Consider the following 27,566-nt stretch of genomic DNA (forward strand, 5'->3'; position numbering starts at 1 on the left):
GAGCTTGCAGTGAGCCGAGATCCGGCCACTGCACTCCAGCCTGGGCGACAGAGCGAGACTCCGTCTCAAAAAAAAAAAAACAATCTGAGGCCCGGGCGCAGTGTCTCATGCCTGTAATCCCAGCACTTGCAGAGGCCGAGGCAGGTGGATCACTTGAGCCCAGGAATTCGAGACCAGCCTGGGCAACATGGCGAGACCCCATCTCTACTAAAAATACAAAAAATTAGCTGGACCCCTGTGGTCCCAGCTACATGGGAGGCTGATGTGAGGGGATCCCTTTAGCCAGGGAGGCGGAGGCTGCAGTGAGCTGAGATCGCACCTCTGCACTCCAGCCTGGGCGACAGAGTGAGACCCTGTCTCAAAAAAACAAAAACAACAAAAAAACACCAAACCTGAGCAAATACTGCCCTAAACCAAGTGTTGTCATCTCTGGGGAGTTTGGAGGTTTTGTTTCTGAATTAACCATGGGGGTGTTTTCCATGTTTACTATTTGCAAGTTGTAAATGGAAAATGAAACCATTAGTTCGTGTGAAGGCTTTAGCGCTTTTTTTTTTTTTTTTTTTTAGACAGTTTCACTCTTGTTGCCCAGGCTGGAGCGCAGTGGTGCGATCTCGGCTCACCACAACCTCCACCTCCCAGGTTCAAACGATTCTCCTGCCTCAGCCTTCCCAAGTAGCTGGGATTACAGGCATGCGCCACCAAACCTGGCTAATTTTGTATTTTTAGTAGAGACGGGGTTTCTCTGTGTGGGTCAGGCTGGTCTCAAACTCCCAACCTCAGGTGATCCGCCCACCTCGGCCTCTCAAAGTGCTGGGATTACAGGCGTGAGCCATGGCACTCGACCAGCTTTAGTGCATCTTGTGAAGGACCTGGAATGCTCGACATTTAGGTGTTTCCAGGGTGTTGGGTGGGGGTGGGGATGCGGTCCGCTGTCCTGAGTCCCCGGCCCTGACAGTGCCTTTGAGACCCTGCCCACCCCCTTCTGCTTTTCCCCGTCTTTCGGCCATTCTGTTTTGTTTCTTCTGCTCACTCTGGGGCATGCCTGGGGAAAAGGAAACCGAAACTTGGCCACCAGAGCAGGCTCGTGCGGCAACGCCCCCTGACGTGTGTGGCTCAGGCTTATAACAGGGCTGGGTGCTGCCTGCAGGAGCCGGCGGTTGAGAGGCAGCGAACTCATCTTTGCCAGTACAGGAGCTCGTGCCGCGTCCCACAGCCCACAGCCATGGTAAGGGAGATGTCACAGGTGGGGGGTTGGGGGGAGGCAGGCCTCTGTGCCAGTCAATTTTCATTTCCCTCCCCCAGCCCAGGTCTCCCAGGGTTGCAGGGCGAGCGGAGCTGCTTAGAGCTCGGCCAGGTTCTAAGTGTGCTCCTGAAAGCAGGTCACCCCGAGATCCTCAGGGTGGGCACAGAGGGGCACCCAAGCAGGTAAAGGGAGGCCACGGATGGCTGTGGGCAGCTGGCCTTCTAGTAATGACCCCTCAGTGCCTTCTGTGCCTGGGGTCCCTGCTGATGGGATGTAGAGGACAAACAGGAGGGAGCACTGTCCCTGGGCACAGGAGCTCGCCCAGCAGCCAGTGCCTTGTGTGTCGTGGGCCTGGGACTGGTGCGGCAGCCTCTGAGCCTGTGTCATGTCTGCAGAGCTGGGACCTGAAGGTGAAGATGCTGGGGGGCAACGAGTTCCAGGTGTCCCTGAGCAACTCCATGTCGGTGTCAGAGCTGAAGGCAAAGATCGCCCAGAAGATCGGCGTGCCCGCCTTCCAGCAGCGTCTGGCTGTCCACTCGAGCGGCGCTACGCTGCAGGACAGGGTCCCCCTTGCCAACCAGGGCCTGGGCCCCGGCAGCACGGTCCTGCTGGTGGTGGACAAATGCGACGAACCTCTGAGCATCCTGGTGAGGAACTGACAAGGGCCGCAGCAGCACCTATGAGGTACAGCTGACGCAGACTGTGGCCCACCTGAAGCAGCAAGTGAGCCGGCAGGAGGGTGTGCAGGACGACCTGTTCTGGCTGACTTTTGAGGGGAAGCCCCTGGAGAATCACCTCCCACTGGGGGAGTACGGCCTCAAGCCCCTGAGCACCGTGTTCATGAATCTGCGCCTGCGGGGAGGCGGCACAGAGCCTGGCGGGCGGAGCTAAGGGCCTCCACCAGCATTCGAGCAGGATCAAGGGCTGGAAATAAATGTTGTTGTAAAGAGAAATGGCTGCCTCTGTGTCTGCACTTGACCCTCCTCCAGCGTCCGCCTCAGACCCCTAGTGATGGGGCGAGAGGAGTCAGGAGGGAGAACCCAGGGTCCACCCTGGTGACCAGGCCTGGGTGGCCAAGTGACGGGATAAGGGTTTGCAGTCATGGCCTCGAGGGATCAAAATACGGAGCTTCCCCCAACCAAACTGAAGTAAGAGAGCTCTCCCCACCCTTTGGGAAATTAACTTCTAGGGAAAGAAAAAGAGACACAGTTGCTGGAGCCCATCCTGCCCGTCCTCCATCTGGGACAGCAGACAGCTTAGGCAGGGACCAGCCTGCTCAAATCAAAAGGCTACTGGGGAGGCTCCCAGTGGGCCCCTGGAAGCGGTGAGGGGTGAGTCCTTGGGGCCTGCCCAGTGGGCTGTGAGGCAGGCTCTCCATAGGAACTGGGGGTTGGGGGCCTCAGTTGTCCCCAGCCCAGCCTGCACAGTCTGCTTCACCTGCCTGGGCTAGGCAAGGGAGGGATAGAGACAGGTCCTGAGTGCTCACATCACCACTGGGGCCAGCTGCAGAAGACAGCCTGGGTGGCTAAGCACATCCCCTCAAGGCTCTGCGTGAATGAGGGGCTGTGGCCAGCAGTGGGGGCGCCTAGAGTTGAGGCTGACACCATCCAGGAAGAAGAGCTTGTCCCAGGTTGGGGGCACCTAATTCAGTACAAGCTACACCCCTTCCCCCAGCGATGCACCCTTCTCTATCTCTCCTATTCCAATTTGCTAAATGAGTCTCCCAAAAGCCAACTGTTGGCCAGGACGCAGCGAGGATGGGGCATGGAGGGACATGCAGAGTCCAGACTCTGGGCACTTGGGCCTCAGCTTTCAGAGCCCTCTGGAGGATCCAGCTGGAGACAGAGTCCCCGCTGGTCTGTGGGGGTCCATATCCAGGTGAGGAGATCCCCGTCTGGCTGCACCAGGACCACTGTGTGCCCACGTGTGCCCAGCTGGGGCTGTCCTGGCTCCAGCCTTGTGTCTGGGTCCCCACCTCACCCCGTGACACAATGGGCAAGTGAAGCACTGAGCCAGGGGCCTCTCCTGAACTCCCAACAGGGGCAGAGCAGGGCGGGGCTTCCCTGGTGTCTTCTGGTCCAGAGATCCATAGCTAGCTTGGGGTGAGGGGGGTCACCACAGGCCCAATCCTTTTTATTTATTTATTTTTTAATTTTTATTTTTTTGAGACGGAGTATCACTCTGTCGCCCAGGCTGGAGTGCAGTGGTGCCATCTCGGCTCACTGCAAGCTCCGCTTCCCAGGTTCACGCCATTCTCCTGCCTCAGCCTCCGGAGTAGCTGGGACTATAGGCGCCGCCACCATGCCCGGATAATTTTCTGTATTTTTAGTAGAGACGCGGTTTCACTGTGTTAGCCAGGATGGTCTCGATCTCCTGACCTCGTGATCCACCTGTCTCGGCCTCCCAAAGCGCTGGGATTACAGGTGTGAGCCCCGCACCTGCCTTTTTTTTTTTTTTTTTTTTTTTTTTTTTGAGATAGAGTCTCACTCTGTCGCTCAGGCTGGAGTGCAGTGGCACAATCTCGGCTCACTGCAACTTCCGCCTCCCAAGTTCAAGTGATTCTCCTGCCTCAGCCTCCTGAGTAGTTGGGATTACTGGTGCCTGTCACCATGCCCAGCTAACGTTTTTTTGTATTTTTAGTAGAGACAGTGTTTCACTCTATTGGCCAGGCTGGTCTCGAATTTCTGACCTCCTGATCCGTCCGCTTTGGCCTTCCAAAGTGCTAGGAGTACAAGTGTGAGTCCCTGTACCCGGCCTAATTTTTGTATTTTTAGTAGAGATGGGGTTTCATCATGTTGGCCGGGCTGGTCTTGAACTCCTGACCTCAAGTTGATCCACCCACCTCGGCCTCCCAAAGTGCTGGGATTACAGGCATGAGCCACCGCGCCCGGCCCCTCGGCTATTTTTTTTTTTTTTTTGAGACAGAGTCTTGCTCTGTCATCCAGGCTGGAGTGCAGTGGCACCATCTCAGCTCACTGCAACCTCTGCCTCCTGGGTTCAAGCAATTCTCCTGCCTCAGCCTCCCAAGTAGCTGGGACTACAGGTGTGCGCCACCACACTGGCCAATTTTTGTATTTTTAGTGGAGACGGGGTTTCACCATGTTGGCCAGGCTGGTCTCAAACTCCTGACCTCACGTGATCCACCTGCCTCGGCCTCCCAAAGTGCTGGGATTACAGGCCTGAGTCACCACGCTCGGTCTAGTCACAGTTCTGAGGGGACAAAGAGGGCCTCCGCTCCCTCCTCTCAATCTTCAGCTAGGCCAGGCTCTCACTTGGGCCCTCCAGTCCTCAGTTTCCCCCTGCACCCAGCCAGGCCAAGCTGCAGTGGCACCCGGCCCGGAGCTGGGAGGGGGCGTGGCGGGACCCGCGCTTGCAGCCTCGGGACGGAAGGGGGCGCGCACCTCCCCGCGGCGGGGCCTGGGGGCGGGACTGGAATGGGCGGGGCGGCGGGCCGTGCCGGCCAATCAGCGCCCACCCTGGAGCCGGGACCCGCCCCCTCGCCGCAGCCCCGGGGGTCCTGGCCGGGCCGAGCCTCCGTGTCCGGCCCCGCGCGGGAGGGGCGCAGCCTGCGGGGCGGTATCGAGCCCGGGTCTGGGGACCCTCCCGGCGGCCTGTGAGCACCACCGCCCGGAACCCCTCGGCAGTCCCGTCACGTCTCCTCCAGATTAGGCATTAACTCGGGTGCAGCCGCACTTCCGGGGGGCCGCGGCGGGGGAGGGGCGCCTGCGGGATCCAGACCCCCCCACGCTTCCCTCCCCGCCCCTCCCGGGCCGCCCCCTCCGCGCCCCACCGCCGCGCGGGGCGCCGCGTCCCGGGGCTTTGTTCGCGGCCGGCGCGGGTCGCAGGGCTCCGGGCGGGCCGGGGGCGGGAGGAGGGAGGGGGAGGAGGAGGGAGGGGGAGGAGGAGGGCGCGGGGAGGGGTGGGGGCGGGGAGGAGGAGGGGGAGGGGCGCCGCCAGGGCCCCGCCCCCGCCCTCCCGCCCGCGCTCCGCCGCCTCCGGAGCCGCGTCCCGTCCTGTCCAGTCCCGTCCCCGGCGCGGCCCGCGCGCTCCTCCGCCGCCTCTCGCCTGCGCCATGGCCGGCCCGTCCCGCCCGGGCCCGCTGCGGCCGCTGCTGCTGCTGGTGGTGGCCGCGTGCGTCCTGCCCGGAGCCGGCGGGACGTGCCCGGAGCGCGCGCTGGAGCGGCGCGAGGAGGAGGCGAACGTGGTGCTCACGGGGACGGTGGAGGAGATCCTCAACGTGGACCCGGTGCAGCACACGTACTCCTGCAAGGTGCGCCCACCCTGACCCCGGCCTCCCCTCGCGACGCCGGACGCCCCGCCAGGACCCCCGCCCCAGGCCGTGGGAACCAGCCCCGGTCGCTCCGCAGCCCCCGCTCCGGCTCCCTTGGCGACCGCCAAGCCCCGGGAGGGGGGTCGCCGGGTCCCGGGAAACTCGCGGGCGCCGGGGAAAGTTGCTGCGCCGCCGCCGTCCTCCGCCCGCCGCCCCCTCCCTCCTCGCGGAGACAAGTGCACCTCGCCCCTGGACTGCGGCTGCCTCACGCCCTCCCCACCGGTCAAGGAGAAGGAGAGGGGCCTGGGGCGAGGGGCCTTTGCCCGGGTGGGGAGCGGGGGCTGGGCCTGGGATCCGCTTGTCCCCCTCCCCAGAGGCCTTTCCCAGGGCTAGAGGGGGTGGTCAGGAGAGGGAAAGGGGCTCACAGCCTGAGCTCCCAACCCCAGAAGCCAGGTGGGGGTGCCGCAGTGGCGAGGGGGGGCGTGCAGGAGCAGAGAAGTGGGCGGGGCCGTTGCGTGGCCTCGAGTGCTTGGGGGCAGGGCCGGTGCCCCATCGCGCTCCTGCGGGAACCGGGGCTCCCCAGCCTGGGGAGGGGAAGTTTGCCCGGCTTCTCCTTCAGGTGCTTGTGGGAGCCCCCGGGGTAGGTACGCCGGGCCCCCCACAATCTTCTAGTAAGAGCTCGGGGAACCCAGACCCGGCTCCCCTGTAGCCCCCAAACCACCTCCTGGGACCGGAAATCGGCTCGTTTCCCCTCCATGGAGGTGGAGAAGGTGGCAGCTTCTTTCAGACTGGCCGGTGCGGGCTACAGCTGGGCTCCCCCGCCGGCCCCGTCTCCTCCACAGCGGCCAGGGCACTTTGCCAGGTCCCTGCAGGATTTTCCCGACTTCCTCCCCGCTGCTCCTGGGTGTGGCTGGGGTGGGGGAAGGCGATGAAAGCCACCAGGCCCTCCCCCTGCCTGGGTCATCTGCCTCCTGGAGCCTACTGTTGGGGGGCGTGGAAGAGGCTCTGCCTAGGCAACTGGAGGGGGTCCCTGCGGATGCTGCAGTCCTGAGGCTCCCAGCAGGGGCTGCACAGTGGACAGGCCAACCATTGTCTCTCCCCCCATCCAGCAGCCCCAGCCCCCCAGATCTCCTGAGGAAGGGGCTTCTTCTCCCAGCTTTGTTCTCAGGGGAGTGCGTGGGTCCCTGACCCTGTGAGGGCCACCAGGTCGGCTGTAGGTTTTACCACAGGCAGCCATCAGAGCAGCTGCCCTCAGGGCCCCGGGAGCTGAGAAGGTGGAGGGTGGGGCATCCTGCGCTGCCCAAACTTGATTTCGTGGTTCACGGGCTGCCCTGACTGCACAGACTGTAGGAGCCCTAGGAAGGGGCATCTCAGCCCAGCCGCAGGGCCGCAAGGAGCCAAGCTGGCCCCTTACCCTGAAGCCTCGTCCCCCTCCTTCACTGCCCAAGCTTGCCAGGAGGAGGGCCCTGAGCAGTGGGCCAGTGGGGAGAGGATGGGAACGTGGAAGGCAGGCATCCCAAGCCAGGTGGGCCCCCTTCCCAAATTCAGCCTTAACTGATAGGGACGTTATTGGACCTGGGGTGGCTGACAATGGTTACACTTGGGGGAGGGAACGTGTTTACAGGTGATGCATCTCTGAGCGTTCCTGCATGGGCCGTGGTGGCCAGTGTGTGCTTCCCTCAGCTTCCGCCCAGCGGTCTGACCCAGAGGTCTCCCCACATGTCTGCCCAGGGCTTGAGTCTGCTGTGGACATTTGTGCTGAGCAGCTAAAGCCCCCAGTCTAGCCCCTTCCCCAGGAGAGGACTAATGACACCCTACCCCCATGTCCACCCCAGGTTCGGGTCTGGCGGTACTTGAAGGGCAAAGAGCTGGTGGCCCGGGAGAGCCTGCTGGACGGCGGCAACAAGGTGGTGATCAGTGGCTTCGGAGACCCCCTCATCTGTGACAACCAGGTGTCCACTGGGGACACCAGGATCTTCTTTGTGAACCCTGCACCCCCATACCTGTGGCCAGCCCACAAGAACGAGCTGATGCTCAACTCCAGCCTCATGCGGATCACTCTACGAAACCTGGAGGAGGTGGAGTTCTGTGTGGAAGGTGCGTGGTGGGGGGCTCACGTGGGGGCCGCTGGGGGTCAGGGCACCGGCCAAGGTGGACAGGTTGCAGGGGTCACTGTGAGGGGCCCTTTCGTGCTCTGCTGGGGGCTACAGCACACGGCGTCTTGTAGTCTGACTTGTGGTCTGACTGTGGTCCCACCTTATTCTCTGCTTGCCTCTCCCCGGCTCCCCAGCTGCGTCTCCAAGCCCTCACATTAGACATCTTTGGCCCTGGCAAAGATGGGCCAAAGGCAAGTCCCAGCCCTGCAAACGGATGGCCTCCTGCCTCCTCCCCTCCTCCGAGCTCTCCACACTTCCTCCTGGAGGCCCCTTCTAGGGAGAAGCTGGACAGGTGAATGTCCCCAGCTGTTTAAGCTCCTGTGTTGGCCCAGACCTCCGTCTAGATGGGCCCACAAATCGAGCACCCCTTGCCATGGGGGTCGGGCGGGAGGGCGAGGCTGTGTGGTGAAGGTTTCTGCGGATTTGGAGGGTGTGTGATTTGCCATCGAGAGTTCTTGCTCGCTGTTCCCATGGCTCTGCTGAATGGCCGAGGAGTGGCCCTCCCTGACCCCAGCCTGGTGGGGGCAGAAGTTCCGTGACAGCCCCCCCAGGACAAGTCCCATTTGGGGACTGAGATTGTTGGCTAGGGAATGTGGCAGGGAAAATATAGGAGGTCCCTGTCGCCCCCACATCCTGTCTGCTCCCTCATGGCTGCCTGGGAAGGGATGTGTCGGTGGGGGGTCCAGGAGAATGCTTCCTCCCCAAGGCAACGGCAAGGGTCCTGACTTCCTGTCTCTTCGATTTGCTCCGTTGGCCGGCAGGAAAGTGCAGGAAACTTTGCTGCCCTGACGCTAGCCTGGCTCGTGAGGGGTCCTTGCAGGGTTCTAGACTGTCCACTGCTCTTGCCTTCTGGGGGCTGTGCAGGGGGAGGGGCAGCACCCAAAATAGGGAGTGCTGCGGCCTCTTCCCCAGCCTGTGGTCAGTGGCCCCCAAGCTGCCTTCAGGGTCCAGGCCGCAGTGGAGCACAGAGGAGGTCCCCTGGGTCCTCCACTGGAAGGACACTATAACCTTGGCCCTCTTCTGGGCACTTGTGGTCTGGGGAAAAGATGGGACATTGTGAAGTCAGGATAGGAATGTCGGGAGCTGAGGAGGGGCTGCAGAAGGAGATTAGGGCGCGGACAGGTTCCTATCCAGGGAATCATTAACCCCACAGCCAGGCGGGTCTAGCCTGAGGGTCCATGACTTAGTAACTGAGGACTTGCTGTAAGGTCAGAGGGCACGTGGCAGGAGAGTCACCCTGGCAGAACGAGGCTCTGTGTCTTAGCAAAGCCGCTCTACGCATGCCAGGCCCTGGCTCTGGAGTGAGTGCCCAGGCTGAGCAGAGCAGAGCGCTGGGAGGAGGGTCCGTGGGGAGCCCCTGCCAGGAGGGTGTGGCTTAGCCCAGCTGTGCACAGTCATGCTCAGGGACAAGCTCCAGGTGGGGAGCCTGGGACCCACAGCCAATATGCAGCTTGGGGAGCACCTGGGAGGGGCTGTGGCCACCGAACCCCCCTGGGGTGGGGCTGGCCAGGGGAGGGTGGGCCAGGGAAGAATGTCATGGGAGGGGCCTTGCAGGTGAGCCAGGGGCCGAGGGGAGCCTCAGGAGGGAAGCAGCGTGAGGAGTGGGGTCCACTGGAAGGTGCCGGGGAGCCCAGGAGCTTCCAGTGGGACATGTGGGGCTCTGCTTTGGAAGCAGACCAAGGATATCTCAGGGGGCTGGGAGCACTGGTGCCAGGACAGGGTAAATGCCTCCCAGAAGCCCTGGCTGAGCCCTGAGGGACAAGGTCCCTGGAGCTGACCTGGCTAGAGAAGGGACAGTCCTGTGTGCCCACTCCTCTCGTCACACTGGGTGGGGTGGGAGGTGGGTCCACCTCCTGTTCTGTAGGAGATAAGGGTATTGAACCCCACCGTGGGCCCTCTGGTAGCCAAGGCCTCACCCTAGTGAGGGGGATGGATGGAGGGAGGGGGCTTGAGCCTAGCTGACCTCTCCCTGTCAGACTCTGACCCCACCTCCCGGGGCACAGGATGATGTCTGGGCAGTCCCTAGTCTTCGGAAGCTACCCCTGAGACCACTGGGTCCCACCTTTTATGGGGAACCCCATGCTGGGGTCAAAGGTCCCTCTGCGCTCCCCGGGTGGGGGAGGGCACGTCCTCCCAGGCCACGCCCCTCACCACCCCTGCCCGGACACTGCCTGAGATGCACCTGCTGCTGCACTCAGGTCTGCTGAGGACTTCCTTTCCTCAGTTTCTCACCTGGCCCTGCCGGGTCTTCCTGGCCCTGCCCAGCCAAGGCCCCTCCCCCAGTCGACAGCCCTCCGGAAAGGCTCCTCCCCCCCTTCTCTGCCTAGGGAGCCACATTCCTGGCATAACTAAGACAGGTATGTGTCCCTCCCTCTGCGCCACCTTTGGGCGGGGGAGGCCCATGCTCCCTCCAGAAGGAGTCCCCCGCCCCTGCTTTGTCAGGGAAGTGGCCTGGCCTCCGCAGTGCTAGCTGCCCAAGGCTGGTGGCTGAGCAGGCGACTCCTCCGGCCCTTGCCACCCTGTCTTGTCTGGGCACTGCCCATGCCCTCCCAGCCCACCTCACGAAGGCTGGTCCTAGAGCCTCCCTGAAGCCCCCAGGATGGACTCCTGGCTGAGGGCCGGCCAGGCCGCCTGGGGCCCATCCCTCCCTGCTAGGAGCCAGGAACAGAGAAAGGAAGTGTTGTCTGCCCCTGCCGGGGCCTGGCACAGGGACAGGGCAGGGGGCCAGGGTCGGAGTGAGTCTGGCGCCTTCCCAGCCCAGCCCTGCCCAGCTCTGAAGCCCGGGGTCCCAGCGGCCTAGTCCCGGCCCTGCCTGTATTCCGGCCTGCGCGCCCTCCCTTCCTCCCTGCCTGGCCAGCTGTCTAGGCCTCAGGATGGCAGTCCTAGGGGAAGCCCAGAGTCCACGGCCCCGGGGGCAGCATCGCTGCTGGGGTTGAGGGGCCCAGCAGCCCCAGACCAGGCTCCCCTCAGTGTGGGGCAGTCGAGGAGATCTGGAAGTTTCTGGGGTGCAGGAGGACCTCCCATAGGGCTGGGCCCAGCCCCCTCTCCTGCCCAGGGCTCAGCTCCTGCCCCCAACTCCTCTGCCTTTCTCCCTCGGAGTGGGGAAGGGGCTTCTCTGTTCCTGCCACCCTCTCCTGCCCCCTCCTGACTCCAGGTTCTCATCCTGCCCCCTGGTTCCCCCACCCCCACCCCATGAGCCCCTCTCAGGCCCTCCCCCAGGCAGGTCTGGGCCTGAGGCTGCTGCCCCAATCTCCCTCCTGCAGCTGGGAGGGGTCTGCCGGGTGGGAGGGCCCACCTCTGTCCCTCCCCACTCACCTCTGTCCATCCCCACTCACCCCTGCCCCTCCCAACTCACCCCTGCCCCTCCCCACTCACCTCTGTCTCTCCCCACTCACCCCTGCCCCTCCCCACTCACCCCTGCCCCTCCCCACTCACCCCTGCCCCTCCCCACTCACCTCTGTCTCTCCCCACCCAGGGGCTCCTGGTAGGAAGTTGGGGCCCCACCTCTGTCTCTCGTGGAGCTGGGAGGGAGGTCTGCCAGGTGAAGGGCCCACTTCTGTGCCTCCCAACCCAGGGGCTCCTGGTGGGAAGTCGGGGCTCAGTGCTTCCCTCCTGCGTGAATGGACTTGTTCTGTCTTCGCCTTCACCTGGGCTTGCCCCTGCCTTGGCCTGGGGGGGCTTTGCTGGCTGGAGCCAAAGGGAGCAAGGTGGTGGGAGGGGTAGAGGAATTGGGCTGGTCAGTTCTGTGGAGATGACCTCTTTGAGAGGGCCGGGCTGAGCTGGTGGAAAGAACTCTTGGTTTTTTCCAGACCCCACCCCACCCCCTCACTCCCCACCCAGAGAACAGCCCTGGCTCCATTGTTCCTGTAGACTGGAGAGGGAAGGTTGTTTTGGAACTGGGCTCCCTCCCGTTGTCCACACTAGCCGCTCTGGTGGGGCCTCTGTGGGTGGCGGTGGGGATGGCACCTGCTGCAGCCTCCAGGCCGAGGTGGGGGAGAAGGAGGTTAGGACGAGGACAGGTTCCTATCCCTGCAAGATCAGGAGAGGGAATCATTAACCCCGCAGCCCGCAGAAGGCAGGTTGGAGCTGCTCTGGAGAGGGGGTGCCCATGCCTCAGGGCCACAGGTCCGGCCTGAGGTCATTCCAGCCAGGCCCGTGCAGCTTCCTTCCTGAAGGGTTGACTCTGGCCCCCATCACTGCAGGGGAGTGGAAAACAACTGCAGAAGCAGACGCCCCACCCCCAGGGCTTTGCTTCCACCTGTGGGACCCCTGTCCACAGCCCCACCAGCGGCCTGGGTGGGGCAGGAACGGATCCCTCCCTGCAGTCCTAGTTCTGGCACCCCCTCCCCACTTGTACTGGGCTCCCCAGGGCCCCCGAGGCCCAGCTGGGCTGGGGCTGCAGATGTAAACACCATGGTGGCCCGCCCACCTGAGGATGGACCCTCCCGGGGTCCCAGGCGGTACCTGCCCCTCACAGATGAGAAAGAGGAAGCGCAGGGCTGAGTGTCGCCCCATGGACAGTCGCCCGCTGGAGGAGGAGGCTCAGTGCCCCAGCACCTCCTGCCTGCTGGGGGGCTGCACTGGGGCTCAGAGCAGTCCTGTGTGCCCCCCAGGCTGTGGCAGGATTGTGGCTGGGATCTAGGGGATGAGGCAGGTCTCTACTGGAGCCTCCAGCACGGAGGGAAGCTCCCCAGAAGGGGCGCCTCCCCCCCAGTGCAGATCCTGGGAACTTCCTCTGAGAAAGGCCCCCCGCCAGGGGCAGCTCACAGCGGGACCTGGGAAAGGGAGATGGCCCCTCCCAGCCCCTCCTCCTGCAGTCCCCCCACAGAGCAGAGGCGTGGGAGAAGGGGCGCACTCTGTCCTACAGGCAGCCGGCTGTTTCCAGCTGTGTGGCCTGCGTGTGTGCACGTGTTTGTGTGTTTGTACACGCATGTGTGTGCACGTGCCTGCAGCCTCAGATGTACCAGCCTGTGCACTTCAGAATTCTGGCTGGAGCCTCTGCTAGTGGGCCACCGTTCTTGCCACTCTGGGCTCAGCCCGGGCTGGTGCTGCAGGTGTGGGGCTGGTGGTGGGTGACCCTGGCCTGTCCTGGGGGCCTCGGAGCTGGGCTCTGCCTCTGTCCTTCCTTGTGCACGTGTCTTGCCTCAGCTTGCTGTTGGTTGTCCAGTCTCCTGCCCCCCCCGCTCGCTGCGTCCAGCGGGCTGCCCCGTGTCTGGCAAAGGGCCCGGGACCTTCTGCAGATGCTGCCTCTGAGATGACCAGTGTGGTTTCTGAAGGTTTGAGATGAAGGGGCATGCTGGGTCCCTTGGGGCTGCAGTGAGGACAGGAGAGGGTCCTGGGTCAAAGTCCCCTCACATGTCTGCTGAACCTCGAGGCTGACAAGATGCCCACCCCTACCCAGATGGGGCTCTGTCTGGGGGCGGCAGGGCAGTCTGGGAGTCAGCCAGGCAGGGTCAGGGCAGGAGGGGGGCTCTGTCACTGGCCTGAGCCTCCCTGCCCTGCCCTTTGGCAGCCCACCTTGGCCACCCTTGCACTAGGCCCTAGGAGAAGCCCCTGTGTGTCTGCAAGTGGGAGGCTCCCATGCACCCCCTGCTGGAGAAGCACAAACACAAACACCCGGCCCACGGCGGCCCTGGTCGGGAGGGGCTGTGCCCCCTTCTCTTCCCAGGGCAGGGTGGGGCGTGAGCAGGGCTCACCTTGGCCTTCACTGATTTGATCATCAGTCCCTTCCCCATTCACACGCTCACCGTTGGCACCTCCACAGGGCTTCCCAAGGAAGCCAGGAGTCAGCTGTGCATTGAGGGGTGAAGGTCCGTGCAGGGAACGGTGGGAGAAAGAGGCTGTGGACACGGGCAGGAGAGAGGGCTGGGGCGCAGTCGTCAGCTGCCATGACCCCACAGCTGGGAGCAAGCTGATTCCTGCCTCGGAGCTGCCGTCTCCCCTGCTGGCCATTCCCTCTCCCGTGGGGAAACGCTCCCCCGCACCTGGCTGGCAGCACCTGTGAGCACTGACCACTCCATGCCAGCTCTGTTTTCCTTGGTTAGAGTTGGGGGCACTGAGCGCTCGCATGTGCGTACATGTGCGGTGCGTGGGGCGACGGCACCCATACCCACCCCAGCCTTTCCAAAGGAACTGAGCCCCAGCCCCTCCGGGGCCTGCCAATTGCCAGAGAGCCCCAGTGCTCCACCCTCTCCAGGCCCCAACCCCCACCTACTGAGGGCAGGATAAGTACCTGCGGGTGCCCAACCAGAGTGTGCCTGTATCCACGCAGGAACATGTGTGGGGTGTGTGGGGAACATGCCTTCCCATTGTATGGGTGGGGGTTGAGGGACAAAATTAATGTTGCACAAAGATGTGGGATGCCCAGTGTCTATTTGGGTAGGTAGGGGGACATTAGTGTCTATGCAGGCAGGGGGGGTGGTCATCAGTGTCTATGCAGGCAGGTGGGGGGACATCCAGTATCTAGGCAGGCAGACTGGGGGGATGCCCAGTATCTATGCAGGCAGGTGGGGGGATATCAGTGTCTATGCAGGCAGGTGGGGGGACATCCAGTGTCTATGCAGGCAGGTGGAGGACTTCAGTGTCTATGCAGGCAGGTGGGGGACTTCAGTGTCTATGCAGGCAGGTGGGGGAGGTCATCAGTGTCTGTGCAGGCAGGTGGGGGGCCATCAGTGTCTATGCAGGCAGGTGGGGGGACATCAGTGTCTATGTAGGCAGGTGAGGGACGCCCAGTGTCTATGCAGGCAGGTGGGGGGGACGCCCAGTATCTATGCAGGCAGGTGGGGGGATGCCCAGTGTCTATGCAGACAGGTGGGGAGGCCATCAGTGTCTATGCAGGCAGGTGGGGGGACATCCAGTGTCTGTGCAGGCAGGTGGGGGGACATCCAGTATCTATGCAGGCAGGTGGGGGGACGCCCAGTGTCTATGCAGGCAGGTGGGGGGAGATCATCTGTGTCTATGCAGGCAGGTGGGGGGCCCATCTGTGTCTATGCAGGCAGGTGGGGGGCCATCAGTGTCTATGCAGGCAGGTGGGGGGACATCCAGTGTCTGTGCAGGCAGGTGGGGGGACATCCAGTATCTGTGCAGGCAGGTGGGGGGACGCCCAGTGTCTATGCAGGCAGGTGGGGGGAGATCATCTGTGTCTATGCAGGCAGGTGGGGGGGCCCATCAGTGTCTATGCAGGCAGGTGGGGGGACATCCAATGTCTACGCAGGCAGGTGGGGGGACATCCAGTATCTATGCAGGCAGGTGAGGGGACACCCACTGTCTATGCAGGCGGGGGGGAAGGGGGACATCCCGTGTCTATGCGGGCAGGTGCGGGGGGGAGGACTGAGGCTGGGGCTGGGGACAGCAGTGGGGCTGAACAGGGGGCGGAGGGGGGTCAGGGAGCAGGTGTGCTGGGCAGGCCTGGAATACCCATTGTGTGGCCATGTGTGTGTGCAGTGCATGGTGCTGTGAGTGTGAGCTCAGAGACCGGGGGGCTCATGCCTGCCTCTTTCCCGCACATGAGCCTGCGTGGGCTGGTCAGAGCTGAATGATTTTGTCTGAAGGTCCCAAAATAGCTCATGTCGCCTGAGCTCCCCTCCCTGGCTGGGCCTGGGGCCTCAATGGCCCTTTGTCTTTCCGAAGGCATCTGGGCCTCTGTGGGGGGCTCAGACACTGACTGGGGCTGGGTGGAGCCAGGCTGCCTGCCTGGTTCCCCTTCCCCCTGGGCCAGCCCAAGGGGCCCTAAGCCTCATTCCAGTGTTGGCCTGGGCCAGCCAGGCCCCCCATGTGACTTTCAGCTTGTTGGGCCCCCTTTGCTGGCAGATCCCAGGGTCTCTCTGTGTGGGGGCAAACTTCCCAGGCAGTCTTTGAGGCCCCCTCTGCCAGCCTGTACCGGGGGCTCCCCCACCCCTCCCACATCCTAGTATCTGCATGTCCTCCTCCTGCAGAGCCCACCAAGAGATCCCATGGCTGAAGGTGGTGGCAGCAGGCGGTCTGGCGCGTGACCTGGTAGCACGGCCTGGGTTTGACCCTGGCACTGTCCCTGGGACTCTGAGCTGGGAGGTGAGAAATGGGGAATGTGTGTGAACCACCTGCCTCTGCACAGCAAGTCCTGTTCTGGGTTTTCTCATCCCTGGGCCACACCCTGTGCTGGGGAGATAAAAAGTCAGATCCTGCCCAGGGCACCCACAGTCAGCGCCACTGGGACACTGTCAGCCTGGTGTGGATAGTGCCAAGGTCCAGTGGGGTGGGTGGGGTGGTCGGGGTAGGAGCTCCCCTGAGGAGAGGGTGAGGCCAGCAGGGGTGGGTCTCCAAGTGGTTCCTTTGACAGCTGCTCTGGATGGGATGTGGCTTCGCGGTGGGTGAGACCCCTTGGCTGAGTTTGGATTTTCCTGCAAGGTTCCATTGGAACACCAGGTCCTAGGGCCATAGAGATGCGGAGGCCTCCTGTCTGGGTGATGGGGCATGGTGCTGGTCCCTGGCTGGAGGGTGGAAAGGATTCCCAGGAGAGGGAGATGGCAGGATAGGACCTTCCCAGCTAAGGTGGGGTTGGTGGGATTTGGCTGGGGCCCTTGGAGGAGCCTGACCAGGAGGGTGAGACAGGGCACCCGGAGGGAAGGAGGCGCTGGGGAGAGTCCAGATGGAGGCCATGGGGTCAAGTGGCCCACAGGCCAGACTGGGGGACTCCAGGAAGGCAGGTGTGGGCAGTGCGTCCTCTGGGGTGGACTGAGGTGAGACCTGGGTGTGACCACGCGGTGGCACTGGTGACTGCTGGCAGCTGTTGTCTGCAAAGTGGGTGAGACTGAGTATGGCAGATGGCTCGGTCCACGGTGCTGGAGGGGACTGGTGGAGCAGAAGCGCCCTGGCGCCGGGTCCTTGCTTTCTTGGAGCTGGGGCTTGGGGGATGGGGTAGGTCATTGCAGGGACAGAGGGGAGGGCAGGGTATTGGGTGCTCAGAGGTCTTTTCCGAAGGCTGCTGGTGGCCAGGGGTGTGCGGGGGACCGAGGTGCCGTCGCCGAGGGATTCTGGCCTCCAGGGTGGACGGACGTGGCATGGACTCTAGGGGTGGTGCACACACCGGCCCAGACGGGCCCCTCGCTGATCCCCGGATCCCCCAACTGGGCAGCGGACAGGGAGAGGGCGACCTTCGGGGGCGGGTGTGGGGACGCCGGGCTACCGCATCAGGAGTCCCAGATGGGCCGAGACCCCCATCCCCCGCCCCGGGCCGCAGTGACGTCAGGGCCTCGACGTTCCTGGAACGGCCTCTCGGGGGCGTTCCAGGCCCGCGGACCCGCAGGGAGTCCCCGCCGCAATTTGCATGGGGCTCATTTGCATGACCCCGCCCCGCGCGGGAGTCGGGGGCGCTGGCGACTGGAGGAGCCACTGTCAATCCCCAGGGGAAAGTGGGCGAGGCGATTTCTGGGCCGCTCACCTCACTCCACCCTCCAGCTCGCCCCGCACCTGGGGCCCTCCCCCACCTACGCCCCGCCAGGGTGGAGCCGCGGGCGCAGAAACACTCGCGGGCACACGCACGACAACGCGCACACGCGGGCGCACGCGGCCCCCTGGGCCCCCCTGCGGCGACTCCGATTCACCCCAGCGGGTGCGGGGCGCGGACCGCCCGGCCCAGCTCCTGCTCCCCAGGCGCTTCCTCCTCCCGCGACCCGCCCCGGCCGCACCCGCCTCCGCTCCAGCACCCGACCCTGCTCCCCCGGCCCAGCCCTACCGCCGACCCGTCTCGGTCCCAGTTGAACGCCCCCAGCCCCAGCCCCAGCGCCCCCAGTCCCAGCCCCAGCCTCAGCTCCCCCACCCCCAGCTCCAGCTTCAGCCCCAGCGCCCCTAGGCCCAGCCCCAGTCCCACCCCCGGCCCCAGCGCCTTCAGGCCCACCCCGGGTCCCAGCCTCAGCCACCCCCGTCCCAGTCCCGGCCCCATCCAGGGCCCAGCCCCAGCCCCAGCCCCAGTCGAGCGCCCTCAGCTCCGCCGCCGGCCCCGCCTGCCCGGTGTTCCCTTTTGTGCGGCGCTCTCCCGTCCGCGTCCGCCCGATCCTCTGGAACTCCCCGCGGACGCCGGGGTCCCCGGAGGCAGCTTCCTTTGTCTCTGCTCCCGCCCTCCCTCCGCGGCGCCCTCGCCCCTCACTCACCTCCCCAGCCCCGCGAGGACGAGGGGAGCTGGCGGTGCTCGCCCAGTGGTGGGAGCCCGGGAGCCCAGGAGCCGGCGCGGCCTCCGCAGGCGGCGCTTTCTTCTCGTTCCCGACGCGGCCGCCCCTCCTGCCTGCCCGCTCCCATCGCCGCTCCCGCCTTTGCCGAGGACAGGAGCTGCCCAGGCTCTCGGCGCCCGGACCCCGCGCACCTGCCGCGCACACCGCCTCTCCGGCCTGCGGGGCTCCGGGGCTCCGGGAAGACCAAGCGCTGGAGGCCGGCCAGGGGAGGCTGTGGGCAGCAAGGGTGGCCGCGGGCTCCCCGCCCCTCCTCTGCCTGCCTCGGAGCCCACATTTGGGATTTCTACTCCGGGAAAATTCTGCACTCCTCCCACGATGAGCCTGGAGGGCTGGAGCCGGGACCTGGCACCCCCAGGGCTGTGACTGGGTGAACTCTGAGGGCACAGCTGCTGTCCGCCGCCCCAGGGGTCCCAGGATGGGGCGAGCAGCCCTGAAGAGGCCCAAGGGCACCCCGTGAGGAGCCCCCACACTCTGAGAGCGGGGCACAGAGCCGGAGCCCCGGGCCATGCCTCCGCTGCCGCTGGCGCGGGACACCCGGCAGCCGCCTGGCGCCTCCCTGCTGGTGCGAGGCTTCATGGTCCCGTGCAACGCCTGCCTGATCCTGCTGGCCACCGCCACGCTCGGCTTCGCGGTGCTGCTGTTCCTCAACAACTGTAGGTGGCCACGGGCGGGGCGCCGCACTGGCCAAGCCCCAACCCGAAGTCCCTGCACATAGAGGCTGGAGGCCGCGGCGCCGCCGACAGCTTCAGGGGGATGGGATGGGTCACTCTGTGGACCCCTTGGTCCCTGGAGGCCTGTCCTTGGACTCTCAGTGGGCCTGGCCCTCTCCCAAAGCTGCAGAAACACTTCCTGCGGTAGCTGGGGAGGGAGGGGCAGCCGGCTACACTGAGAGCCGACAGCTGGGGTTAAGGTAGGGCCTGCAGTGGACTCTTCCAGGGCAGCAGGGCCTGCCTGCACCCCTGTGGCTGGGGCCCCATCTGACAGGAGTCAGGCCATGACCTTTGGCTGTAGGGGCAGAGAAAAGCAGGGGCCTCTGTCTCAGGCCTCAGCCAGCCCATGGGGTCAGGGCTGGACCCTTTGGCACCCCTGCCTGGATCCCTGGGGCTAGGGAGGGGAGGGAGGTGGGTGGGCAGGGGTGCCCCTTTCCAGGCTGGGCAAAGGGATGGGACAGGGAGGGGCCTGCTCAGAGGGGCCTAACTTGGGGGTTTGTTTTCTTCCAGATAAACCTGGGATCCACTTTACTCCGGTGCCTCCGACGCCTCCTGATGGTGAGTGGGGCTGAGTTTGGGGGACCTGGATGGGCTGTGGCACGCTTGAGAGTCAAGGGCCATTTGGAGGTGTGCACCCCAGATGTGTGGAGTGTGTCTGGAGTGCGGAGGCGGCTAGACCAGGGCCCCTGGGTCTGTCCTGGGAGTCTGCAGCGGTAGGCGGCAGTGGGAACTCGCTGTCTGGAGGCCCCGGCCTGGCGGCACTGGAGCACGACTGTCACTTCTCTGGGCCTCAGCCCCCTCAGCCTCAAAACTGGAAACAAGTCCTGGGACCCCCGGGTGGTGAGGAGATGTCAGACCTGTGGGGGGGGGGCCAGAGTCTGGTCAGGGGGCACCGCTCCATTGTCCTTCCTTCTCCCTGTTCAGCAAGGGGTGGGGCTGGACAGAGGCTGGGAGTGGACAGGAGGTCAGAGGGGAGGCTGGGCTGGGGGAGGGCCCTGGCCTGGTCAGTGACAGCTGTCTGGGGAGGGGCCTGGAAGGCCGCAGTCTGTCCCTGGGACTCTGCAGGCTGTCATGGGGGGCACAAGTGATGGAGGGGCGGGCTGACCTCGTTGATCTGCTTTGTGAGGTGGGGCCTGTCCTCCTGGGGGTGCTGCTGGTGTTTGGGCTACTGTCATCGGAGTGTATGAGGGGAAGAGAGGAGGCGGTCAGTGCCGCAGGGGAGCACGGACGGGGGGACTGGTGTCACCCTTGCCAAACCTGGGGTCCTCTCCAGCAGGTGGAGGAGCACCCAGGTTTTCTCTCAGCACCTGCCCCATCAGTGGGTCTCACTTGCGTTCTGTCGCGTGTTCAGGGCTGTCTGTGCAAGGGCTGCGCTGTGAGGCCTTCCTGATCAGGACACGGGGTGGGGAGGATGACCTGGGGAAATCCTGAGGTGATCTGAGGACAGGGCCCTGGGCTGCATAGATTGTCTGGGCCACTTTCCAGGTCTTGGGAGTGGGGGATGATGGCTGGAGGAGGTGGCCTGGCCTGGGCAGGGGGCCCTGTGATACCCACCTGTGCTGAGGGGTGGGGGCAGCTTGGGGTTCTCAGTGGTCTGAAAGATAGGGTGGGGTCTTCCCTGGGAGTGTGGAGTTTGGGCACCTGGGAACCGGAGCTGGATTGAGGAGCATGAGATGGAGGCACTCTGCTTCCTCGGCCGCCGGCCTGGCTGGGGTGGCCTGTAGTCAGCTGTGCCTTGCTCCTGAAGCCGCGTACCAGCAAGTGGACAGTGGTTCTTCCATACTGAGCTACTAAGCTCCTGGTCCCAGGGACTCTGGGCTGGGGCAGCGCTGGCCTGGGGTGAGGAGCTGGGCAGTGGGAACGGGGAATGGTGGCTGTGTGAACCAGTCCTACCCCTGGGTTCTAGCGCTACAACCTGTCTGTTGGCCCCCAGCCCCTGATGGCCCTCCAACCCCCGCCCCCCACAGTGTTCCTGTGAGATCCCAAAGGCTCCTCAGAGCGCCAGGCTCCTCTTGGACTGTGGGGAGAGACCGGTCTGCATGGCCAAGGTGACTGAGGCCTCTGAGGGACTCCTCCCAGTGGGGTTGCTGTCCCTCCTTCCTGAGACTCAGGAGCCCTGTGGGACAGGGTAGCACAGCACCATGGGTGGTTTGTGACCTGAGGCATTTGACGGGACATGGGCTGGGAGAGCAGGTAGGTGAGCAGCTGGCTTGTGCTGGAAGACCCTCTCCCTCCTGATAGCTCCAGGACTGGGGGCAGGAGGGTATGGACTCAGAGAAGGACCCGAGTCTTGCAGGAAGGGGCCTGAACCCTCCCAGTGGGCTGTGTCCTGGGGAGGAGACAGGTCTGTGCTGGTGGCTGGGGCTGGGCAGGGCCAAGGCAAGAACTGAGTTTCCACCACCTGTGAGCCACAGGCCTGGAGCCATCTGGATTTAAAGATGTGCTCTGGTGGGAGATCCCCTCTCTTTTTTTTTTTTTTTTTTTTTTCCTTTTTTTTTTGAGACGGAGTCTCGCTCTGTCGCCCAGGCTGGAGTGCAGTGGCCGGATCTCAGCTCACTGCAAGCTCTGCCTCCCGGGTTTACGCCATTCTCCTGCCTCAGCCTCCCGAGTAGCTGGGACTACAGGCGCCCGCCACCTCGCCCGGCTAGTTTTTTATATTTTTTAGTAGAGACGGGGTTTCACCATGTTAGCCAGGATGGTCTCGATCTCCTGACCTCGTGATCCGCCCATCTCGGCCTCCCAAAGTGCTGGGATTACAGGCTTGAGCCACCGCGCCCGGCCGAGGTCCCCTCTCTTAGCGTCCTCAGCCTCCTGTCCTGACACCCAGAAGGCTGGGGAGTGTCTCCTTTTCTTTACATACTGCCCCCTGCACCCAGCCACAGCCCGCCCTGCCACACAGTCACAGAGGGCTCCACGCCAAGGCCATCGTGACCCACGCGCTACCTCACTGCCGTCATAGTTACGGGCCATAGCTCACAGCAGGGCTGGGGCATCCTCTCCATCCCCCAGCCTACCCAGGACCAGCAAGGGAGTTAAATATACCCACTCCTATAAAAAGCACTGCCGCCTCCAGCATTGCACATGGTGGGGGGACCCGTCACGCTGCGGGAGAGTGGGTGGGGAGGCCGAGTGGCCGGGGAGGGGCTCCTGCAGGAGGCGGAGCTAGGACAAATGTGGCAGGACCCCCAAAAATGATCCATCGGGAACAGGGCTCACAGGGGCCTAGGTGTGTCACCTGCATCTATGAGGGGCCATGTGGGCGGGTGACCAGACCACAGATGCATCTGAGCCCAGCGCTGGCATTTCTAGCCATGTGGCCTTGTCAGGCGGCCTCAGCTATGTCTCACCTTCCTCCTGCCAGCTGGCTGGGGAGACGAGTGGCCTGACGTCTTGGGGTTTGGCTGCTACGATACGCTGTGCCTAGTGGGTAGATGCGTGTGTGCCGTCACCACGTGTACCTGTCTTCAGGTGATCTCGTGTGGAGCCTCTATGATCCCCTAGGCCTGTGGGGAAGCAAGTAGTTGTGAGGTGGACTCAGCACAGTGATGGGAGCTGCCCCTCACCTAAGCCTGCCGTGTGAGTGGAGAATGGGGTGTGGGGCTTCCCGGAGGCAGTGATTCCTGAGCTCACTCTTGAGGGGCAGATGTGTTTCCAGCCTGGATGGGGATGGGGGGAGGGACCAGCACTGTGACCTTTAAACCCTGGGCTGGATGGCAGTGTCACACCATCAGATGCTGTGAGGGAGATCCACCCCCACTCCACAGCTGGGGCCATATCCCAAGAGGAGCGGACTCTCTGAGGCCCTGGAGGCAGGGGGTAGGGGCCAGAACCTGGCCCTGCACACCAGATGGGGATAGGGGGGCCAGGCTCAGCCCAGCTTCAAGGTCCCCCCCAGGTACCCAGAGTCTCTTCACTGCCCTGCCACATTGGTCCAGCAGCTGGTCGCTTAGGGCCTGTCCCTAAGGTATCTCTAGGCTCCCACCCCAGAGCCTGCTCTCCGTGCACCTCCATGCCCCTGCAGGCAGCCCAGCCCGGCTCATCCTGGTGAGCTGCCATCATCACCTTCTTCCCCAAGACTCTGTCTTGGGATGCAGCAGGACCGACCTTGGGCTGGACTATGGAGGGAGCTGCAGGTCCTGGTGGATGAGGAGCATGCCAGCCATCCAGGAACAGTGCCCTTGGCTGTGGTGTCAGGGCCTTGGGAGAGGTCTGGCTGGGCCAAGGTGACCACAAGGGGAGAAAGGCTCAGGAACCCAGGTGCAGGGAGGTGATTGGGTCCTTGGCCGTGGGGTTGGGACCTGGGGGGAACCATTGGTCCACAGGTCCAGCTGAAGCCCAGGAGAACAGCTGGTTGGGCATCGGCAGGTGCCTGTTGGATTTGGACTGGGAGTCCCAGGGCCTTGGATGTGGCAGGGCCAAAGGGAGAGGGAGGTGCTGAGGGGAAGGAAGGGGAGCCAGAAGGGAAGTGAAGGGGCCAGGGGTGCATGTGGTTTGAGTTTGGTTTGAGCCGGGATGGTGGGAGGCCAGTGGTGATGGCAACCTTCGTGACTACTTATGATGGGAGCAGACGGGCCACAGAGTGCTGTGTGCTGGGCACCCTCTAAGCTTTGCAGATACTGGCCCATTTAATCCCACAATCCTGGGAGGTAGGTCCTATTGCTCCTATTCACAGAAGGGGACACTGAGGCCCAGGCAGGTGAGAACCTGCCCACAGTCCCACAGTGGGTAATGCAGAACTGAGCAGCTGCAGGACCTGAGGTGGGAGAGGAGCAGAGGAGGGGTGGTGGCACAGCCAAGGTTTGGGGAGGAGGACAGGGATGGGGGGGCGGGGAGCATGGGTAGGTCGTAGGGATGGCAGACTGATGGCCCTCACTCAGCCTTCTGGGGTGGGGGCAGGGACACCCAGACAGAGTGGCAGAGCCTGGGGTGGGCTGTTGCCGTGGCAACAGCTGGCTCCAGCTCCGGGTGTACCCACCCTCCTTGGAGACGGGGTCGGGGGGTTTCCTCCTGCCCCATTTCGCGAGCCTGCTGGGAAGTGATGGGTGGTAGCCACCCCTCTGACATGACTTATTAATGATAATTGGATCCAATTAAACATTTATTAAATCCAGACAGCTGCAGCCCCTAATGGGCCCTTCCCTGATCCTGGGTGGGCCATGCTGGGGGGTGGGGGTGCTCAGGATGGGCTGCTGCAGGGGCTCTGGGTTTTAACGTGCCTGAGGCAGCTTTGTTGGCCACGTTGAGGTCTGGTGATGGGATGTGTGCCAGGCGCTGTGGTCTGCAACAGTAAGAACTAAAATGAGCAACAGTTCCTGCACCTCCCCAAGAAGGAAGGTCACTTTGACAGAGAGTGAGGGGGATGGAGGAGGCAGGGGTGAGGTGGGGGGCAAGGGGGACGCCCAGGGAGGAGGGGGCGTGTGGGTGTCCCAGGGATCCCAGGGAGCGATGGGAGGCTGCAGAAGGCACAGGCCTGCCAAGGGTTGGGGGCTGGCCAGGAAGAATAGATTAAAGTAGAGGCGGCGGCCAGGAATTTGCACTTCTTCAGGGAAGCTGGGGAAGAGGTGGGGAGAGGGAGGCCGCTGGAAGAAGATCCCCCACCCATCTTGGGTGCAGGGAGCAGTCAGGGAGGCGCCAGAGGTGGGTCAGAGCTGTGACCTGGCCTCACACCCCGCCCCCGTGGGGCCGTCAGGCGCGACCCAGGCAGGAGGCGGCAGGGCTCAGGTGTGCTGGACGCTGCAGCAGCGCAGGAAGGGGTTCCCCAGGCTCCATGGGGTGAATCGGTGAGGTGCGCCGGTGCCGATGTGTAAGGGGCCCCTGAGCAGAACTGGGGCCTGGACCGCTTGTGCCCGAGTTGGTTTCCAGGTGTCTCTGCTTTTCGCTGGGGGCGCACGAGGTGGGTGGGAAGTGGATGCTCGTCCGTCGCAGAAACAGTCGGGTGCCGCCTGCAGGAGACGCCTCTCTCCGCGGCTGCAGGGGCGGGGTGGGGGAGAATGTTCCCCCCTGGAGAGGCCCGGGGCAGGCTGGAACCCTCGGCGGGCGGGATCTGCGAGGGGCAGGGCCGGTCCTTTGAGCTCATGCACGCGTGTCCGTGTCCATGGTGAACCCCCGATGTGGCGCGGGCGGGTGAAGGCGCGGGCCGCGAGCATGGCAAGGTCTCGCGGGCGTATGGACGTGGGTACTGGCGCCCCAGCACCCTGAGCCTTCTCCCCCACCCGCCCCAGCGTGCCGAGGAATGCTGTGCGGCTTCGGCGCCGTGTGCGAGCCCAACGCGGAAGGGCCGGGCCGGGCATCCTGCGTCTGCAAGAAGGGCCCGTGCCCCAGCGTGGTGGCGCCGGTGTGTGGCTCGGACGCCTCCACCTACAGCAACGAATGCGAGCTGCAGCGGGCGCAGTGCAGCCAGCAACGCCGCATCCGCCTGCTCAGCCGCGGGCCGTGCGGTGAGCGAGGCGGGGGCGGGGCAGGGCTGGGAAGGGCCATGGGGATGTGGGGGCGGGGCCTGTGGCAGGGTCGGGGCCCGGCGGGAAGGAGCGGGGCTGGGAGGGGCCTGGGGGGGCGTAGCGGGTCTGAGAGGGCGGGAAGGGCGGGGCGGGGGCCGCTCGTCTGACCGGCAAGCCCTGCCCGCAGGCTCGCGGGACCCCTGCTCCAACGTGACTTGCAGCTTCGGCAGCACCTGTGCGCGCTCGGCCGACGGACTGACGGCCTCGTGCCTGTGCCCTGCGACCTGCCGTGGCGCCCCCGAGGGGACCGTGTGCGGCAGCGACGGCGCCGACTATCCCGGCGAGTGCCAGCTCCTGCGCCGCGCCTGCGCCCGCCAGGAGAATGTCTTCAAGAAGTTCGACGGCCCCTGTGGTGAGCGCGGCGGCGGGCGCACGGCTCGACCTCTGTGGGCGCGCGGCGACAGCGTCCTGACTCCTGCCCTCGACCCCCAGACCCCTGCCAGGGCGCCCTCCCTGACCCGAGCCGCAGCTGCCGCGTGAACCCGCGCACGCGGCGCCCTGAGATGCTTCTACGGCCCGAGAGCTGTCCTGCCCGGCGGGCGCCAGTGTGTGGGGACGACGGAGTCACCTACGAAAACGACTGCGTCATGGGCAGATCGGGGGCCGCCCGGGGTCTCCTCCTGCAGAAAGTGCGCTCTGGCCAGTGCCAGAGTCGAGGTGGGTGGCTCCCCTGAGGGAGGGCTCCAGCCAGTGCCAGGGTCGAGGTGGGTGGCTCCCCTGAGGGAGGGCTCCGGCTAGTGCCAGCCTCCAGGTGGGTGGCTCCCCCCAGGGAGGGCTTCGGCCAGTGCCAGCCTCCAGGTGGGTGGCTCCCCAGGGGGAGGGCTCCAGCCAGTGCCAGCCTCCAGGTGGGTGGCTCCCCAGGGGGAGGGCTCCGGCCAGCGCCAGGGTCAAGGTGGGTGGCTTCCCTGAGAGAGGACTCCAGCCAATGCCAGGGTCAAGGTGGGTGGCTCCCCTGAGGGAGGGCTCCGGTCAGTGCCAGGATCGAGGTGGGTGGCTCCCCAGGGGGAGGGCTCTGGCCAGTGCCAGCCTCCAGGTGGGTGGCTCCCCAGGGGGAGGGCTCCAGCCAGTGCCAGCCTCCAGGTGGGTGGCTCCCCAGGGGGAGGGCTCCGGCCAGCGCCAGGGTCAAGGTGGGTGGCTTCCCTGAGAGAGGACTCCAGCCAATGCCAGGGTCAAGGTGGGTGGCTCCCCTGAGGGAGGGCTCCGGTCAGTGCCAGGATCGAGGTGGGTGGCTCCCCAGGGGGAGGGCTCTGGCCAGTGCCAGCCTCCAGGTGGGTGGCTCCCCAGGGGGAGGGCTCCAGCCAGTGCCAGGGTCGAGGTGGGTGGCCCCCTAGGGGGAGGGCTCCGGTCAGTGCCAGCCTTCAGGTGGGTGGCTCCCTCCAGGAGGGCCATCTGCTCCCTGCACATCCCAGGGCAGGGATGGAGGGTGCTCCGGCTTCTCCATGTGATCTCCTCACCCCTGCACCCTAGACCAGTGCCCGGAGCCCTGCCGCTTCAATGCCGTCTGCCTGTCCCGCCGTGGCCGTCCCCGCTGCTCCTGCGACCGTGTCACCTGTGATGGGGCCTACAGGCCCGTGTGTGCCCAGGACGGGCGCACGTATGACAGTGATTGCTGGCGCCAGCAGGCTGAGTGCCAGCAGCAGCGTGCCATTCCCAGCAAGCACCAGGGCCCGTGTGGTGAGCGCCCCAGGGTGGAGGCCAGGCGGGGTGGGCTGTTCCTGCGTCAGTTCCTGCCTGGACATCACATGCCATCTTCATCCGTCATGCTCCTCTTGGGGTCCTGGGAGTGGGCCGGTCCCTCTGGGAAGGCTCTGGGGAGGGTGGAAGCTGTGTGTGTGGAGGGTATCTGGATACCTGGGGGCTGGTGAAGCAGAGGCAGGGCCTTGTGCGGGCTCCCTGGTCGCTGCCCTCGGCCATGCCCTCCCTGGGAGTCCTCTGGCCTGTCCGCGTGTCTCCACACTGTAAGCACAGACTGCTGGGGTGGGCAGGCTGGACACAACACCAGGGTCCTCACTCTTGGGACATGGGCAGCCCTTTTGGAGTCAGTGTCAGGACTTGAAGGGCCAGGGGGAGGCAGTGGCCATCGTATCCCGGCGGGCATGGCTGCCATGGCTCTGCCTGCCTGTGTTCGTCTTGGTCAGTTCGCCCATCTTCTGGTCTTTCTCTCTGCGTCTGTCTCTTCTCCTTGGTCTCTCCTTCCCTGTCGGCTCCGCCTCTTGTGTCTTCCAGCCTGACCTGCTGGCAGGATGAGGTGCCGTGCCTGCCCGCCAGGAGCCCGCAGCCCGAGGTCTGCCCCCGGTGCGGCAGGGGGGGTGGCTTGCTGCTGCCTGGCCTTGTGGTCCTCAGAGCAAGTGGACAGACACCTCCTCCCCCATGCAGCCCTGGGTGTGACTCTGGGGGTGCAGGCTCCTCCTACCCACAGAGAGCCCCCCACATGCATGGGTGTCCTGGGGATGCTGGGGTCCCCTAGGGGTCAGTGGCTTGGGCA

The 27,566-nt window shown here is 64.6% G+C and overlaps 2 protein-coding genes across 6 annotated transcripts in view; both read left to right on the forward strand.

Moving 5' to 3' along the window:
• Positions 1–811: 811 nt before the first annotated feature.
• ISG15 (ISG15 ubiquitin like modifier) lies at positions 812–2,196 on the forward strand. Its single transcript, XM_030942881.1, is given in 3 exon segments — positions 812–1,225; positions 1,639–1,899; positions 1,901–2,196. Coding segments are annotated over 3 exon segments (498 nt in total). The 5' UTR covers positions 812–1,222; the 3' UTR covers positions 2,135–2,196.
• Positions 2,197–5,263: 3,067 nt separating this feature from the next.
• AGRN (agrin) overlaps positions 5,264–27,566 on the forward strand; it is a 35,104-nt gene continuing 12,801 nt past the window's right edge. Inside the window, exons 1-7 of one of the 5 annotated variants that reach the window (XM_030942882.1) lie at positions 5,264–5,513; positions 7,349–7,610; positions 19,095–19,142; positions 24,806–25,021; positions 25,209–25,433; positions 25,514–25,738; positions 26,549–26,755. In XM_030942882.1, coding sequence (XP_030798742.1) covers positions 5,316–5,513; positions 7,349–7,610; positions 19,095–19,142; positions 24,806–25,021; positions 25,209–25,433; positions 25,514–25,738; positions 26,549–26,755 — 1,381 coding nt within the window. In that variant the 5' untranslated portion in view covers positions 5,264–5,315. Of the gene's footprint in view, positions 5,514–7,348; positions 7,611–15,640; positions 15,719–17,657; positions 18,528–19,094; positions 19,143–24,805; positions 25,022–25,208; positions 25,434–25,513; positions 25,739–26,548; positions 26,756–27,566 lie in introns of those variants that run through there. The other 4 variants (XM_030942883.1, XM_030942885.1, XM_030942884.1 and 1 more) reach the window with 4 other exon arrangements.

This window comes from Rhinopithecus roxellana, chromosome 12, assembly GCF_007565055.1.
Source record: "Rhinopithecus roxellana isolate Shanxi Qingling chromosome 12, ASM756505v1, whole genome shotgun sequence".
NCBI classification, from domain to species: Eukaryota; Metazoa; Chordata; class Mammalia; order Primates; family Cercopithecidae; genus Rhinopithecus; species Rhinopithecus roxellana.